The sequence below is a fragment of the Curcuma longa genome, chromosome 19 (assembly GCF_044706935.1).
Source record: "Curcuma longa cultivar G26 ecotype Majalengka, Jawa Barat chromosome 19, ITB_CL_G26_1.1, whole genome shotgun sequence".
In the NCBI taxonomy this organism is placed as follows: Eukaryota; Viridiplantae; Streptophyta; class Magnoliopsida; order Zingiberales; family Zingiberaceae; genus Curcuma; species Curcuma longa.
Genome location: NC_133879.1, coordinates 3,281,514 through 3,300,521, shown reverse-complemented (window position 1 = coordinate 3,300,521; position 19,008 = coordinate 3,281,514). Strand labels below are relative to the sequence as shown.

At 35.9% G+C, this 19,008-nt stretch overlaps 1 protein-coding gene across 1 annotated transcript; it reads left to right on the top strand.

Annotated features, from left to right (window-relative positions):
• Positions 1 to 911: 911 nt before the first annotated feature.
• Positions 912 to 18,609, top strand: LOC141812507 (auxin response factor 12-like). Its single transcript, XM_074700497.1, has 15 exons — positions 912 to 1,052; positions 1,122 to 1,195; positions 1,284 to 1,399; positions 1,510 to 1,608; positions 1,698 to 1,754; positions 1,833 to 1,988; positions 2,093 to 2,177; positions 3,233 to 3,323; positions 3,413 to 3,577; positions 3,657 to 3,779; positions 3,897 to 3,972; positions 15,566 to 15,713; positions 15,976 to 16,985; positions 17,058 to 17,248; positions 18,515 to 18,609. The coding sequence occupies exons 2-15, from the start codon at positions 1,153 to 1,155 to the stop codon at positions 18,603 to 18,605; spliced, it is 2,451 nt and encodes an 816-aa protein (XP_074556598.1). The 5' UTR covers positions 912 to 1,052; positions 1,122 to 1,152; the 3' UTR covers positions 18,606 to 18,609.
• Positions 18,610 to 19,008: the final 399 nt, after the last annotated feature.

The window sequence follows — 19,008 nt, the reverse complement described above, 5'->3', positions numbered from 1 at the left end:
GCAGCGGTGAGCCCCAGTCGCGTCCGCATACGAGCGCCGTGCTCGCACGTCCGTTTCCGCAGAGTCGGGGGCATTCGGGGGATTCCGAAAGTGAAGCGGAGCCTCCTCGGGACGTGGTGTGCCCGTGCGGAGACCTGACTGCCCCCGGATAAGAACTGGCGCGCTGCGTGCACGTTGAGATGCTACGGGTACGGATTACGGGCAGACCGAAAGCGTGACGAACGTCCCGTCACAGCACAGTTCGAGTTCCCGCGCCCCTTCTGCAGCGCCGACGGAGATATGGTGGGTACAGCCGCCTTCAGTACGCCAAAAAAGTGGTAGGCCAATCGCCGGAATCGCACAGGAACGGTCCGGATCAATTGACACCCGCTTTGACGGTAGGGGATTGCTGCTGTGAAATTTAGAGCTGAAGTGGGGTCCGCTCCTTCCTCACGTCGACATCCAACGACGAGTAGGGTAAGATCAAGCGGACGCGAAAACGATGTGCGAAGAGCTACCAAAATAAAGAGCTAAATGAAATGAAATACGAGCCGTTCGATTTGGCTTCGGGATAATCCGACGTTGAGTATAATGTCACGCATATATATTTGGTGAGGTGGAAGGCATATTTTTTTTATTAATTTGAATTTTGCGGGCGAGGGTAATCATGAAATTTCGCAAGCTTACTTGATTTGATGTTATCGTCGTCCATCCGTCGCTGCCCACTCTGTTGCTTTACTGCGTTGGGTTCAGAGATTCTTGGAGGGCTCGGGCGAGGTGGATTCCCATGGCGACCTCGAAGAACGAGAGCTTCTCCGAGCTCGGATGAGCCCCCCTCCCTACCCCGCCAACGAATGCGCGTCCACGGCGTCACCCTGTTCAGCGCCGTGATGGTTGTCGCTTGCTCGCGTCACTCCTTTCTTATGGGGAATGCGTCGCTCTAAGTTATTTTAGGCATGTCAACCCAGCCTTCGCCTTGCCTCTGCGATGCTTGTCTTTACTAGTCGCCACTTCTCGGAGTTAGGGCTGCAATGACGTTGTTTTGGCAGTTTGAAGAACTTTTGAAACCCTAGGTTGGTTCATGATTTATTCTTTGGAGCTTGACTTCTAGACATTGAGTTCTGTGGTCCATGAAGTGGCAGGTGAGGTATTGATTAAAGTGGTCCGTAAAAGATGAAGCTTTCGACCGTAGGTATTGGCGAGCAAGCACAGGAAGGTATTTTTTAAAAATCGCTTTTATCTTGTGTATTCGTTTAGTCGTCGTGCTAACATACGTGACTTTGGTCTTCGTGGTGTTTTATTAGCTGAGGAGAAGAGATGCTTGAATTCGGAGCTCTGGCATGCCTGCGCCGGACCACTTGTATGTTTGCCGACAGCCGGTACTAGGGTGGTCTACTTTCCTCAGGGTCATAGCGAGCAGGTAAAATTGTGTAAATGTGTGTTTTTTATTTTTAAAAATGTTTTTACCACCGGCGAATAGTAGATGCTGACATACTATTATTTTTTTATTCAATGTCGTTTTTCATTAAGGTCGCGGTGTCCACAAACAAGGAAGTTGAGGGACATATTCCTAATTATCCAAGTTTGCCTCCTCAGTTGTTTTGCCAACTTCACAATGTAACAATGCATGTGAGTTCATGAATTTATTATCTAGTCACACGTCAATATTCATTTCAGAATGAACAATCTATGTAACTAATGGATATTACAAATTATAGGCAGATGCTGAAACTGACGAAGTTTATGCTCAGATGACTCTGCAACCTTTAAGCCTGGTAAATTAGTTGAGATAAGCAGTTCCTATGGTCAATTTAGTTTAATGTTGGAAAAATTGTACATTGTATTATCTGCAGCAAGAACAGAAAGATGCATATTTTCCAATTGAGATGGGTGTTCTGAGCAAGCAGCCAACAAACTATTTCTGCAAAACATTAACTGCAAGTGATACCAGCACTCATGGAGGATTTTCTGTGCCTCGCCGTGCAGCTGAGAAAGTGTTTCCACCACTGGTGCGTTGGTTAGACATAGAAGCAATTGCATTGTCCCTATGGCAATTTATTGGAATCAGCAGAGAAATTAAGTTATTCATTGTTGCAACTTCACTGTATTATAGGATTTCTCCCAACAGCCACCAGCTCAGGAACTTATTGCACGTGATCTTCATGATGTTGAGTGGAAGTTCAGGCACATTTACCGAGGTAAGTGGAATGAAGTTCTAATCTCAGTTTATTTGCGGTAAATTAACCAGAAATACTACTCAAATCAGCAACATATGTTCTGTTGTTAAGGCAATTTCTGCCGTCAGAAAATGGATATATAATTCTTGTGGCTTTATGTTGCACTGATAAAATGTGCTTTATTTGCCTGTGAAAAATGATCATACAAAGCCTGAATACTATTTCAGCATAATTGATGTTCCCTTGATGTTACATGATTACCACTTCCCTTATTATTACCATTCAAAAAGGCAAGACAAACAATGCTTTTCTTGTCAAAGAAATGATGTATTAGGACCTCTGACATAAAAGGAGACCTCCTTTCGAAGTTTCATATTGGGAAATGAATAAGTTACAATCTTTTCTGATCCATATGATCATATGAATACCAATTTTTTGTTGATTCCATCGACCATGTTGGAGAAGAATGAGATTGTAAGCTACTGAGTTGATGCAGCTCTGACATCCTCATGATAAAGAAACTTTTGCTTTGGAGAAGTATGTGCTCCAACTGTATTATTGTTATCTATATTGACATTCTTTATTAATCTTACTTTGATATATCTGCTTCTTATTAATTTAAGACATGGAAACTCAGTATTCTCTCACTTCCACGTATCCTCTTATCTGCGTTGTCATATTTATTAATATAATCTTCCGTCCTAATTATGCATTATGATGAAGCATGTGATGATCTTGCCTCTGAAGCTTAGAGAGAAACTTAATCAATTAGACATACTTGATACTAGATGATTTACAAATCTTCATAGGCAATTTCTTCAAAATTGAGAAATTGATTGTTGTTTGTTAAAGATCCTTTTGAGTTTTGCTCCCCACTGAGTTCCTGGAATAATTAGAACTGAGTCATTAATTTCTTAACAACTTATTGTTTTACAGGCCTTTAATTTAATTTTGGAGATATAACTATTAGACCCCTCAAATTCAGCTGCAACTATGGCAACAATCTAGTCTCTCTGTTTAGCTTCTGAATAAGTTGTTCTATTACATCAAACTAATTTTTTACCTGATGATTGCAGGTCAACCAAAAAGGCATCTTCTAACAACAGGTTGGAGTGTGTTCATTAGTGCTAAGAGATTAATTGCCGGCGATTCTGTTCTTTTTATCTGGTCTGCTTAATTTTTCTTCTCCTTTCTGTGAGGTTTCAGATAAAATTTTCTCTACTTCTTTCAATAAAAATTGTTTTTCTTCCACATAGGAATGAGAAGAATCAGCTTTTGTTGGGAATAAGGCGTGCAAGTCGACCACAAACTGTGATGCCATCTTCAGTTTTATCAAGTGACAGCATGCACATAGGGCTCCTTGCTGCTGCAGCTCATGCTGCCTCTACGAACAGTCATTTTACTGTATTCTATAACCCAAGGTAGCTACAATAGTTTGTACATATCACTTTTCTGTATCAGGGTGCTCACTAAAATAATTTCCCTATTTTTTTTATACAGGGCAAGTCCGTCTGAGTTTATGATACCACTTTCCAAGTACATCAAGGCTGTTTTCCATATGCGTGTTTCTGTTGGTATGCGATTCCGAATGCTTTTTGAGACAGAAGAATGCAGTGTTCGCAGGTGAAATATTATGTTTCTTTGCATTTGATTGTAATACACTAGGATAATTCTGAAGTCTAGCCAAGTTGATTCCCTTGCATAAACAGCTTTTCTTATTTCAATTTGTACTAAGCGAAGGTACATGGGAACAATTACTAGCATAAGTGATTTGGATCCTGTACGTTGGCCAAATTCTCATTGGAGGTCAGTGAAGGTAAATCTTATACTCTGGTTACTGTTTATTATGTTAAATTTTTTGAATTGTTTGATGATTGTCAATTGGGAGATGGTGAGGTCTATTTATGAATTTATTGTTTGTGTTGTCTTTCTAGAAGTTTATTAGCAATCTCCTTAATGCACACAAGGAATCAAAGAAAAAAGTGATCAATTTTAAATTTGAATTGATTGGCAATTGTTCTATTTTGGTATGATATTTTTAATTTGGTAGAAGTTTAATGGGAAGGTTGTATTTTTAATATTTATTTCTTTGAGTTTGAGTCTATAAAAATAGTGCCACCTTAATATACAAGGTTGAGTCCATAAAAGAAGTATCATGTTAATAAACTGATGATGATCTTTCAGTAAAAATTTTAGTTTAATTAATCTTTGTATTAGATTCTTTTTCTTCTTTTCTCTGTGAGATGGTTATTCTTGCTAAAGATATTCATTCGTACAAATGGTCTGTGAGTTTTGATTTGAGATCAGGTGTTACATCACTCTTGGTTTTCTAAACTTACATGCTTCTGTTCTTTATCACTGTACATCATTCTTTTGAAGCATTAAGTTTCTCTAAGTTATTCTTGCAATGACATGTGACTTTGCTTGTTCTAGCTGCACCGTTATGCACTAGTATGCAAGCAGGTATATATAGTTTAATATGCCCTCTAACATGTGTCCTAAATTTGGATCTTTGTCCTGACAAGTTCCTGTGCTCCCACTTCGAAGAAATCATATCTAACACTAGGATACATTTCCATTTTGAAAAAATCACTGTTATTTTGACCTTCTTATATAATATTTGAGAAACTAATGTTAATTTGCTATCTTCAATTCAAATTCCTGAGCCTGCCATTGTAAACTGGACATGTGAACTGACCAGCATGGTGCCATATGGAGTCAGGCTTTCTTGTGGAGTACACATTTGATTGTTGATGGAGAATGATGTGAGTGCTCTTATGTATGGAACCTGGATGAGAAACATTCATGAGCATTATCATACTTAATAGTACAAACATGAACATCAAATTGGATTTTGATTCTCAACCCAAAATAGGAGATACTTTAAACAATTAGGTCAATGCTTTAGAATAATCTTTCATAATAAAAATCTACTTTGCACATTTACAATCATCCTTGTACTTTTGGGACAACTAACTTCAAACCCATCATTCGAGCTGTTTCCTTGATGTGTTTTGCAGTTGCTTCTGCAACATCAATATAACTAATAAAATAGTTTGTTTACTTTGACAGAACTCTACTAGACCTCATGTGAAAATGAGGTAACCAAAAAAGTGAACCACCTTCTATTGTCAGTAGGTTACGTGCTGTGACCATTACTGAAATGACTGAAACTCAACTACTCAAGTACAATTTAACTACTTGGAGTGGCTACCATTTCTTTCAAATTTATTCGAGATGGATCACCTAGACTATTGTGAATCTGTAATGGAGATGCAATACCTTTGCAAGGAGTATGCATATGTATGAGTTGAGAGGTATAGGGATGCTCATAATTCTGTTGATCATTGAAGTTAATTTAATTAACTAACAAAAACAATGATGAAGTGAAAATTTGGAATACGTAGAAGGGATAAATAAGGCGAAATGAAAGGCTACTCATTCCTTTGCCATCTACGGTTGCACCGAATTCATTAAGTTTAGCTTGATGTAAAGAAGTCATATGGAAAAAAGACTGATCATGATAATTGAGGCATGTGATCTAGATTTCAAGAAGCCAAGGATCTATTGAAAGATGCAGGCTGAGGAAGACATACTTCAAGTTTATTCATTGTTGAAGAGAGAAACTATCATCTATGAGGTCTTTATCTACCTGGAACTGAATTAGCTAGGTATACACCCTTGTTTAGATGCTCTACCTTTGACTGTTAATGGTCCAGGCCTTCAGGGATAATTCCAATGATGAATTCTCTGTAAGGATGACCAACATGATCGCAGTGGGTACATCTAACTGAATTATATTTTTCTCCACCATGACTTCCATTGCATCTGTATGATGTGTCCCTTGTATTTAAAATAAATGAAATAGCTTAGCAAACATAGCACTGAATACTGACAAATGCTTAACTTCACTTGTTATTGCTTCATGTCTTTGCCTAGCATTTGTATTCTTTGTAACTCAGTGTATAGGGAATCATGTAGGATTAGTTATTTGTTACTTTGGTATGGATTTTCATAGTTCACAAGCAGAGTCTTCTTTGCCTCCAAACACCTACTTAGAGCACACATATGAGTTATCCCTAATTCCCATCGGAGTAAAAAGCATATACCAAGCTAGAAATGCTCATTTTTAATGCCCTACATTTTCTTCTTCTTCTTCAGGTTCATGTTTCTGCATAAGGGATCTCTACATATCTTGACAAAGTTAGAGCAATTAAGGATTAACTTTAACCTACCATCATCTTAGAAGCTCGAACTTTAGTACTATTGTGGTTTCTATCATGAATTGCTTATGAAAGGGGAGATTCATTGGACTAAATTTTCCTCTTTAAGCTTTCAGGCAAGCAAGGAAACTATAACTAAGACTCCTTTTGTCAGGCATCCTGCACCTTTCAAAACTATTCAAGATAGCTTGCTATAGCTCTAGCTTTGGTTTCAAAATTGGAGGTACTCTAATCCAAGAAGGGCACCTTATTATTTCCTTCTTTAACAAGAAATTCAATGAGACAATAAGACTTCAACAATACTCATGCATGATAAATATTTCTACCCTATTAGCTAAGCCTTTAGATGAGATGGTGATATGCTATATAAATTCATTCTGCACTAACTACAAGACACTTCAACAACAACAACAACCAACTCTTATCCCACTAGGTAGGAATAATTTAATGGATCTATTCATTGAGTATTTGCCTTAGTTTAACGTTGACTGACAACCTAACGCAACCTTCCTCCTTTATCCGTGTTTGGGATTGGTCATGACGAGGTTAATTCGTCATAGGCGGAGTTCATAAAAAGTTAGGTGCCAAACATGAATATGTTAGGTGAGTTGAATGTCTCCTAGAGATAAAGCACTGACCTTTGCAAGATTTTGAATCCTGTAACTAGGCTAATGCACTGAGCCTAGTTATAACTATCCTACATAGAATGAAAATAATTAGCTTTAAACACTTTAAGGATGAGGATGCCACATGTGTTGATTTTGGGGGATGATTTTTTGAGATATCTAAGATAGAAGCTTTGCGATTGTGTTGGTTGTACAGTATGGTTAAGGACAACTACCTACCTATTCAAGGGCACTTAAGAACTTTTTAGTATGGGTCTCAAAGGACATTTTACTAGAGTCTTGTTTTCGATTTATTAGCCATCCATGAGAGGAGATGTAGTTAGGCTTATATCATAGTGTCATACATGTTAAACACCTAAGTAACTATGCTAAATTTCTCAATTCTTTTGAAAGATCCTATGTAAGTTGTGTGGGACCTAATTTATTGGTATTTCATCCATGGTTTAAAATCTTGAGCCGTGCCGAGGTTTCGGTTCCGAATCAGAATAATACAGTTTCAATATTATATCATGTCGTGTCGATATAGTTTCGATATTTTTTAAATATAAAATATATTAACTAAAAAAATTTAATCTAAATATTTAAAAATAAAAAACATATTTTTTACATATATATATATATATATTAAATTAATAGGATACTTTTATTAGGATTTAATTAAGTCTATTTATTATCTCAATCATAGCTAGCAGTTGATTGACATTATTAACCTAAGTTATTTAATTAAATCTAAGTTAAAAATCTTACCTTGTTTTTTGCTACCATGACGTTGGGCACGCGCTGCCTTCGCAATGCATCCAAACTCTTCGTCGGGCTCGGGCAATGCATCTGAACTCATTGTTAGGCTTGATTGGACGCGTCCCCGGTCCCACACGATGCTCTGAACGCGTCGTTGGGCCCAGGCGACACGTTTGGATGCATCGCTTGTGTCGGTGTTGGTTTGCGGGTGGAATGAGATGTTTCACCTGTATCTGACAAAATGGCTAGAGATTTTAATCTATGATTTCATCTAACATTGATTGATGAAGTAATGTTATTAATTATAGGTTAGGAAATCTCCTTAGATGTCTCATAGGAGAAAACTTTTGTTTTTGGGATTTTATCTTGCACACTATCAAATTTACTTACAATAATTCTATAACCAATCCATAGGTAAGAGTCTGGTAATCACCTGATTGTTACTTGCCAGTTTCCTCTCTTTTGAGTTTGTTTAGAGCTTTATTAAGTGCATGCAAGAGATACATGCATATTAGGAGGAAAGTTACACTTAGTAGTGAACTATAAAATACATGTAGATGCAGATGATAGATAGAAAGAGTGCAATATAGGATAATATGCTTATTTGTATGCTCTTTAATCTCTTTCCTAAAAAGTGTGACTAGAAATTTTGTGTCTAGTTGGCCCTTTTCACACCATTGGAAAAATAAATCCCTAATGCTAAATAAATCCCTAATGCTTATACTTCTCGTCTGAATAAAAAAAAATCAATCTTTAATATCAAGAATCTATACCATTTCGAGGGAATTCAAGCCTTCTTTTTTGTTTCATGATGGTAGGTCATATTTCTGTTATTTTGGCGCAAATTCTTTCTCCTTTGTTGCAATTGACTCCTAAAATTAGGAGAGCTACTGTTGCACAAGTAATCATAAATTCCACCAAAAAGGACTCCCTAATATAGATGCTTGGATCATTGAAAAACTATGACCAATGGTTGTCAACTTTCATGTTGAAATTCAACATGCTCAAGAACTTCTTTAGAGGCGCCAGTGATTGTTGTTTGCTTGACACTTACATGTGGCACTGGAAAGTTTGATGAATCATTACTCTTTTAGATGGAGTCGAGATCTTTTAGTAGGAAAGAATAATGTAGATGGGTTTTCTTATGTAAATTTTGTTTAAAATTTTTTAGTGTCTTTAAATTTTTAAAGTTGAATATTTTTTGAATCAAATAAGTTGTTATTTTACAAAAAATTGCCTCATGGTCCCTTTAATCTAAAGGTTTAACATCCCATGTAATCTGTATCTATTGATTAATAATATTTTTTTTCTTCTTTTTGTGAGTTTTGAGTGTTGAGGGTAGCTTGGTGTTATATCACATTGCCATCTAGCCATGCCAGTTCCATCTACTCATAGTGAAATCCATATTACCCTTTTATTGAACTTTTTGTAGGCTTATATCACTCTTGAATCACTTCTATCATGGATTTATATCTTGCTTTATTGTGGTTAGCATGGGGGAAACCTAACCTAGTCAGCACAAGGAAAACATAATGAGTGAAAAAAGCTTTCATTCCACTTATATCAAGTGAGACAAATTACAACAGTGGTTGAAAGGCAAGTGAGCACTGAGTATTTTCTATTTCTCATTCATCTTCTTATTTCCCTCCATCATACCTTTATCATCCTTGTTATGTTCCATTTGTGGATGCGTCATAGTTAGGATTTCGTTAAAACCTTGTTTAGATTATTTGGAAGTCTATCTAAATTTACGTGGTGTTTGTTAGAGGTTTTAGGTTTATTTGTAAATTTATTATAATTTTTGGTAACCAAATTGTATTCTTACAAAGAATTCAATCTATAAAAGGCGTTATGATTCCATGTAGTTCAAGACATCCTCCAATTAATAGTATTTTCTCTCTTTCAGTGAGTTTTAAACTTTTTAGACATTGAAAATGGTTGATAGGTGGAGAATGTGCATTGACATCTTTGCCATAAAAAAACACCATCAAGTATAATTTCTCATATGTAAATTCGTGACATGCTCAACTTGATAGCTGAAGCCAAATGGTCCAATATTAATTGGCACAGTGGGCATGATCAGATTCGAATTAGGGCAGGGGATGAGTGAAAAACCACCTTTAAAATACAAGATGGAGTATATGAGTAGTTAGTTATGCCCCTTTGGCTTTTAAATGACCTAAGCACTGTTAAATGCCCTTTTGGTAGTCTATTTTAATGACATCCTAATTTATAGCAACCAGCATGAGACCTATCTAGAAGGCATCTGCCAAGTCCTTCCCTTTAGATTGAGAAGTTATTTGACAATTGGAGACATGTTCTTTACAATCCAGTTTTGTTTCTTTTCGTTATGTTTATTATCTCCATAAAAGGCATTTGAGCAAACTTAGACAATCAAGGATTGGCCCGAACTTCACACCCTTCAGGAGGCTTGAAGCTTCCATAGTTTGTAACCTATAGACTTTTCATTAATTGTGGTACTTATCATAAATTGCTTTAAGAAATGAGAGTTTCACTAGACTAAATCTGCCTCTCCAACCTTTCAGAAAATCAAAGAAAGGAAGACTAAGGCCTTATGACCCTGATTTTGGACATCTTGACCTTTCTAAACTATTTTGGGTAGCTTGTGATGTGTTTAAGGTAGGAATTGGAAGTATCCTAAGCCAAGAAGGATACCAATTTCCTTTTAGCGAAAAACTTAATGAGAGGCTCATTATTGCTATCCCACATATGATAAATAGGTTTATTCTATTATCTAAACCCTAAGGTAATGGTGATACTATTTGCCAAATGAATTGAACCAACATTTAGCTACATCCAGCCACAAACAAAGTTGAGCACCAAACAAGTTAATTGGGTTAAGCTTCTCCAAGAATGCACCTTTGTTCTAAAACACTGACTAACGAAGGTAACAAACTTGCTAACACATTTAGTTGAGTCATAGTTACCCTACATAGGATAGACTATGGGATTTGAGCACCTAAAGGTATCCTAGATGCTCTAACTTTGGAATAATTTTTCAAGACATCTAAGATAGGAACTGTCATCATTTGTCATAATTTGTTTGACTTTATAATTAAGGACTATTATTTATTTAAAGACACTGTATCCTTTGAACATCACTTAGAAACTTCTTATGTACGGAGGAGGGCTCATAAGACATTTTGAGAAGACAAACAATATCCCCTATTTTAGATAGGTTCTATTAGCCATCTTCAAGACAAGAAGTTGCAAGGGTCATATCCTAGTGTCACACGTGTTAAAAAAGTAGGGCAACTAAGTAAAACACATTCCTTTGCGCATCCCTACCAATCTCTCGTGAGCCATGGAAATGACATTCTTGCAATTAGATGAATGATGTGCCACATCCCACATGAACTAGGCTTGCCGTGATGTTAGCTTCGCTTGCCGTGCTCGAATTGTAATAATGTCAGAGTAAAATATAGAGAAAAATTAAACAACCTGACTATATGCATACCTCTGAAATAACTTTACTAGTGTTATGTATATATCTCAACAATTAACCTAGAAGTTAAAGAAAAGGGAGAGTAAGCATAAAGTGCAAAGTGGAGATAAAAGAAATGTGCACGAAACTATAATAAAAAAGGACAACAATATAATTTGCAATTTATGTTTCCTTGACATTCATCTTTTATTGTCTTCTTAATTGTATTCATTAGTTCTCTTTAATTTTTCATTCTCCAACATTACTCACATTATAATCTTATTTTATTAAACACTCAACATAACATATTGAGTAGATGAACAACATGTAATATCCTCAATAAGAATGTGTCATATAAGTAAAGGTGAACGACCTGCATTCCACCTAATACGAACACATCATGTATAAAATGAAAATCTCAAAGTGAGCGATCTGCAATCCACTCGAGAAGGATGCATATGCGTCTATGAGAGTAAATGATCTGCAATTCACTCGTAATGAAATGCATCGTATGTATGCACATATACATATATAGATCGGGTGAACGACCTGCAATCTAACCGAAAGAGATGCATCGTATGTCCATGGGGTAAACGACCTGTAATCCACCTAATATGAAATACATCAAGTGCCTCACATAAAAATAAGGTGGATGACTTACAAGCTACCTTGTGAGGAAAAATCATCTCAACTTAGCCAAGGCCCATGAACACGTGAAAAGACTCAAGAGTTCTCTTTGACACAGAGTCCACTGCTTTATATTACAAAATCACGCAAACTCTTAAAGAGCAAAATCGAAGCTCAAGACTATAAGTAATCACACAATTCTTAGAGGGTGGAGCTGAAGCTCTATAACCTAAGTGCTACATTTATTATTTTGATAATTTAATGTCAAATGATAATGCATCTCTTTTAAAATGCAGAGTCCAAAACTCTAATTATAAGTGTTGCATCTATTATTTTGTTACTTAATAACCATGTTAGAGTAACTTCTAAAGCGCGGAGCTCGACTATTGCTATAATTAGTTTCTTACTTTATTAATTTGCATAATTATGTAATCTAATTTATTGTAGATCTCAAATAAGAAACAAACAAGATAAAAATCAACTTAAGATTAAAAAGGCAAGCAATATGATAAGGAATAATCAAACTGGAAGATTAGAGATAAGATTAAAATTAATTATATTTTCCATAACATCTACTTCATAAATTTAAAAAATGCACAAGGTAAGTGTAGCGAAACAAGCAAGAAAACTCCACCTAGACGAATGCTTATTGAATCCCACATGCACCTTTAAGCTTAACCATAACTCACCCTACATTATATGAAATCAAAGAAACTCCTTAAACATGCAATACAAAAATGAGGGAAAAAATTCAATGTCGTTAAAGCTTCATACCATCAAGTGATAAGATTTAGTAAAGTTATTTAGGATTCGAAGATGAAATAAAATTTTCTCTAAGCCTTATCAATTCCATCCATCCTAACTTGCCCCTCAAGAACTAACATAGCACACCAACTAGCATGAGAAGAAAATCTGAATTTGATTTGTTGGAATGATTAAGAGAAGGTTGCCATTTTTGCTTTATTCGCTTGTAGCAACCACAAGTACAATCCAACGATGACAACAACAATAATTGGCGACGACGAAGAATAACAACAGCGGAGGGCAATAAGTCAACGATCAAAGTAGCGATGACAAGAATTAAGATCACGCATGAGAAAGATATTATGTGTGGGAAGCAATGAGATGAAGTTTTGATTTTGTAATAATGAAAAGGACGAGACAACTTCTTTGGCGTGCAATGATGGCGACGGCGAGAGGAGAGGAGATTAGGGTGATGAGATGAGGCGGTCGCGTTTATAATAACTATATCAGAATGTCATGCACGGAGTGGGAGGAAGAAAAAAAGAAGCTAGGTTAATAAGTTGTGCTTTTGGAAAAAAAAGTCCTTACATCTATAAAAATTACAAATGAGTACTTTGAAAATTTCAATAATATAACATGATGTGTCATCTCACATAGCTAAGTTGTTATTTATGGAGGTTGTTAGATTGTATAGATTGCCCACATTGATTGTGCCATGTAGGGATTGCCAAATTTATTAATTATTTTTGAAAGATCCTATGGAAACTATCTGAGTTCCAATGCAAATTTTCATCGTATTTTAGCCATAGATAAATGGTTAAATTGAGTTAATTAATCATGGTTTAGAAAATTTATTTAGGTGTCTAGCAGGGGGAAAATTTATGCATTTGAGATTCTATCTTACCCATTGCTAAGTTTGCATATGATAATTCTAAAATTTATTCTACAGGTTAAAGTTTATTGATTGTCTATGGTGTAAAGATCATCACCTAGTCTATTTGCTTATTACTAGTTGTTCCTTTTCCTATAACCTTCTACCTAAGTATTTTCCAAGTGTATTCAGGAGCATGCATGTTTATACAACAACAATCACACCTTATCCCACTAGGTGCATGTTGATACTCCATCGGACTTTATCCTCTACTATATCATCATCTATATTAAAATAAATTTTATCTTATTTTATAATTACTAATCAAGTCTTTTTTGGTCTTTCTTTTCCTTATTTAATGTACGTATTTGCCATAGTGTTACATTGCCTAAGTGAAATATTTATTGGTTGTCTAAGTACATATTCGTGCTATCTTAAATGTGTCTTACGGAGTTTTCCTTCAATAAGTGCAACCTCAACTTTTGCTCTAATGGTCTCATTTCGTATCTTGTCTATCCTCATATGTTCACATATCCATCTTAACATTCGCATCTCTGCGACTCATATTCTGTTCGTGTGTTCGAGTCATAGTTTAACATTTAGTTTTATATAGTATAGCAGATTTAATCGCCGTTTTGTAGAAAATTTTCATTGAGTATAAAATTTTGTAAAATTTATATTGATCCACATCGTAGATAAAATAAATATAGTATAGGAGATTATGACCGTCGTAGTGATTTTCTAAAAACTACAACAACAAAAAACTTTATGTCCTCCCCACTAATACTTTTTTGCATTGTGAGAAAAATATATCCTAACGATCATATTGTTGATTTATTACCTGAATTAAATGTTAGTCCAATTTTCAAAATAGAGGATCTAATATCTTATCAAAGACATTCAAACTTCTTTCTTTGTCTATTAATTTGCCAAGTTGTAGTCTGCGACTTTGGTTCTAGCTCTTCCTCCCTTGGCACAACCAACTCATGGTTAAGAAGGTCACTGATATGCAGATAATGCTAGTTCCTATGAAAGTACTAAAAGATACTAATCTATTGGAAGAACTCAACATATAACACCTACCTGATTTGCTAAAATCAGCAAGAGGCACTAGAGCTCTCATTGTTGGCTTATAAGAGTGCTTAAGATCCCTTTGTATTGTGACATCTTTCAATCAATAATATTTTCCTCTTTTATTGTTTTGCGTTATTCTTGGTGCTACATTAGGTTGCCCCTCGTTTAATCTTGCACGCTTGTTGAACCAATGTGACTTTGTATTGTGATTGTCCGTGCAATCTAATTATTTCTGATGACATCTCACACTGATGAGAATTATATTGACTAGTAGTGTACTTATGTTATTACTATGTAATGTTAATTCAATTGATTATGAGATCTATATGTTTATTGTTTCTATTGTAAATATGCCTTGTGGGAGATGATCACAAGTGAAATTGGCTTACAATTTGGACGGGATGGTCTGTCTTGTGTTGACCTATTTGTGGGTATGGATCAACACCAACACCATATTTTTTCAACTAGAGGTTGAAATAGGTGTTGATATCAAAATTTTAGACCTTGCTTTTAGTCATCAATTGGAGTTTTCTTTTGCTTTCTGTGTATCCCTCACTCTTCTAATCAATTCAACTTGCCTAATTATAAAATCTAATTATTATTTTTTGAACGAAGGGGAGCCTTGGCGCAACAGTAAAGTTGTTGCCATATGAATTGGAGGTCACGTGTTCGAGTCTCGAAAATAATCTCTTGCAAAGAAGAGCAAGATTGTGTACAATAGACCCTTCTCCGAGATCCCACATTGACGGCTTGTCTTTTTTTTAATTATTTTTGAACATGGTCATTCCATTGTTGCTCTATTATAGAAGTATTTATTTTATTTTATTTTTTAGTAATCACTCACATTTCACGAGAATGGATGTTTGAGGGTCTAAAAAAAATTAAAATCAAGAATTTTATGATGTAATTTCTGATATTCTCTGATATTTGCTAGTAATACACTTGAAAAGGCTATGATTTATTTTATTGGACGTTACTTAGATATTGATTAGGGAAAATTTTTGGTTTCTATATTGTTCATTTGCTGCTATTGAACTGATATACCATTCTAGTAACTGCAGGTTGGATGGGATGAATCTACGACAGGTGAGAGACAGATGAGGGTCTCATTGTGGGAAATTGAGCCACTAACAACCTTCCCTATGTATCCATCTTTGTTTCCACTCAGGCTCAAGCGTCCTTGGCATCTTGGTGTCCCCTTTCCTCATGGTAAATATTTGAACTCCACTAGTACATGTAATCCATTCAAAGAATGTTTAACCGTGTTCATTGTCTGGAATTTATCATCTTGCACTAATCTTTCTCAAATGGAAAGTATTTAACAGTGTGCTGAATGCTAGATGAGATCCATGTTTTAGCGACTAATCATTGAAAATAGTGTGCATTATCAGTAAATTTGACAGTGCATCAAAAATAAGTTAGAGAATTTTGGCAAATTAAGCACTTATTATGCATTTTTATTACATTTTAGAGACCAAACAAGATGAGCTAAATGCTCTTATGTGGACGAGGATTGGGTCTGGAGATCAAGGTTTGCAGTCCTTCAATCCCCAATCACTTGGTATGAGCTCATGGATGCAACAGAGAGTTGACCCATTGTTATTAGGGAGCGACATCAATCAATATCAAGCTTTGTCTGCTACTGCTTTGGAGGACATGCGAGGGAATGATGTTCTGAAGCAACAATTGATACAAAATCAACAACCATTTCAATTTATTCAACAGCCCTGCTCAACTAGCCATTTGATGCCTCTTCTAGATTTTCAGCAGGCTCTGCAACAGCATATTGTTGGTTCTCAATCTCAACATTTACGGGAGAACCACGCAAATTCTGGGCCCCACCAGCAGTTGCAACAATTACATAATGACCAGCAAAAGCCTCAGGCTCAACAAGCACATGCCTATGCAGATACATTTCTAATGCGTAATAATCATGAGCAACAACAGTCTAGCGTGCCTTCTCAATTTTATGAAAGGTCAATCTTTCCTGATTCAAACTTAATTTTGTCATCCAATGTTCCGTCAAGTTCTGTCCCTGGTGTTGTAGAATCTGCTTATCCTGAAGGAAACACTGACCTCTCTAACTGTTCCCAACTTGGTCTTTCTATGATTAACCAGCAGAGTCAGCAGCCATTAGTGCTAAAACAAACTATGGCTCAGGTGACTCCTTTTGATACTAAAGTTATGCTTCCTTCATTTGTGGAGAACGATAGTTCATTTGTGGGGAAAAATAATTCTGATGATATTCAAAATTCTCCAAGTGCTCATAAGCATGCACCATTTGGGCTTAGCAAGGATCCGCCCTTCTTCCATTCTATTGCAGCTCCTAAGTTAACTTTGAATCCAACTGTCAGTGATCCATCTAGCACTGCATTTGTTGCTTCAAATGTTCATAACTCTCTCTATGGGTATTTGGATGAATCTTCAAACTTACTGCAGAATGCTGGAGAGATTGGTCCACCAGCCCAAACATTTGTTAAGGTAAGAGCTACAATCCAGATGAAGGTTCCACTTCATTAAGTTGGATCCCAAACAATTGCATTCTCCATGCAGGTTTATAAATCAGGATCAGTTGGAAGGTCATTGGACATATCACGGTTCAGCAACTACGATGAACTGCGCATGGAGCTGGGTCATATGTTTGGTATTGAGGGTCTATTGGAAGATCCTCGTAGATCAGGCTGGCAGCTTGTATTCATCGACAGGGAGAATGATGTACTTCTCCTTGGAGATGATCCGTGGGAGTAAGAAATTGTTCCAGGCATCTTTAGTAATGTTCAGATTAGAATAAGAAGCCACTGCATTTGTTATTGGTTTATACTTTCTGATTCATTTCAAAGTTGGCTAAGTTTCATGATTTATTTGTGGTGTTTGCATGCTACGCTTATGCTTCTTAATATTAAGTGATTGCTTTGAAGATTGATTAAAAAGTGCATACTCTATATGTGCCTTGTAAGAATATGCATGTGGAGAGGGATTGCCATAGCATGTGCATTTTTTCCTGGACCAGGGGAATTCTGTCTTTTTTACCTCATGATGGATCTTTCTGGAATTTAGTCTGCTTTCTTTTTTATTGAAAAGAAAGTGGACTGATTGGAGTTTCACATGAACTTTGAATATAGATTCTCAGGACTGATTGTACGTGTAGCACATATTTTCAATGTGGGTTTTCTCAGTAGATAGGATTTGAAAGCTACGTTGCTCGGACTATATGGATATCCAGCATTTGTTTTGGATCTAGCTGGCAAACATATCCTACCAAGTCTGGAATTGGAACGAGGGAGATTGAGGTGCCTGACACTTCATACTTTTACCAAGCTCTTATCAGGTTGAGATGGGTGAATGGTAACCCAAAAGTCTAGAATTTGAAATTATTTGCAGGAAGAAGTAGAGTAACAGATATGTCTTGGATGAATCATGGAGAGAGAAACAGAATTTTGAAGTAGCACACACTTTTATGTGAAATAATGCTGAAATTGGTTGACTCAAATGGTACACTTAAATGACTAAGTTTTGATTATGAGCTATTGGATATGCATGAACTATTTATTCCTTGTAACTAATGAAGTAGAGTAACAGATATGTCTTAGATGAATGATGGAGAGAGAAACAGAATTTTGAAGTAGCACACACTTTTATGTGAAATAATGCTGAAACTGGTTGACTCAAATACAACAACAACCAAGCCTTATCCCACTAAGTGGGGTCGGCTATATGGATCCTTTTACGCCATTGAGCTCTATTTCCTATTATATCATCATTTATATTTAAATAAATTTTATCTTGTTTTATTGTTGCTAACCAAGTCTTTTTTGGTCTACCTCACCCTCGTTTGATATGCGTATTTTAACTGGTTGACTCAAATGGTATACTTAAATGACTATGTTTTGATTATGAGCTATTGGATATGCATCAACTGTTTATTCCTTGTAACTAACGAAGTCCACAATTTTTTGTTTAGCTTCTACATGCTTTGTTGTTTAAATACCTTCATTTGGCTCTAACTGCAGATCATTTGTGAATAATGTTTGGTATATCAAAATACTTTCTCCAGAAGAGGTTCAAATGATGGGAAAACAAGGGATTGAGTCCATATGCTGATCCCCTTGCACTTCAAGGTATTTGAAATATATGCAGCCATAGTGAGTATTGAAGATGTTTCTTCTTTACTTTTGATTGCCTTATTTTTCAACTAGTCCCAAATAGAATCTCTGGCTAGGATGATTTTAATTTAATTTAATTTTTTATGTTTATTCCTACTCGATCAATTTGTTCAAATCTTACACTATCAGTTTAGTAAAGACTTTCATTTCATTGTTCATTCAATGAATCTATAATAGTTTCTGTCTTGCTCTTCACACGCGCGTGTGCACACACACACACACATTGCAAGATTACTGTTACATAAAAATCTTGCTCATGTTGCATCAATTGTAGATGTGTTTGAGAGATTTCAATTATTTTCGAACTTTGCTGAATGAGATGGTTTTCAAGAGTTGTCTCC

Coding starts and splice junctions, on each gene's coding strand:
- LOC141812507 (XM_074700497.1), top strand. CDS start 1,153: ATGAAGCTTTCGACCGTAGGTATTGGCGAGCAAGCACAGGAAG. Junction 3,324..3,412: donor GATTCTGTTCTTTTTATCTG/GTCTGCTTAATT, acceptor TCTTCCACATAG/GAATGAGAAGAATCAGCTTT. Junction 16,986..17,057: donor CAGCCCAAACATTTGTTAAG/GTAAGAGCTACA, acceptor TTCTCCATGCAG/GTTTATAAATCAGGATCAGT.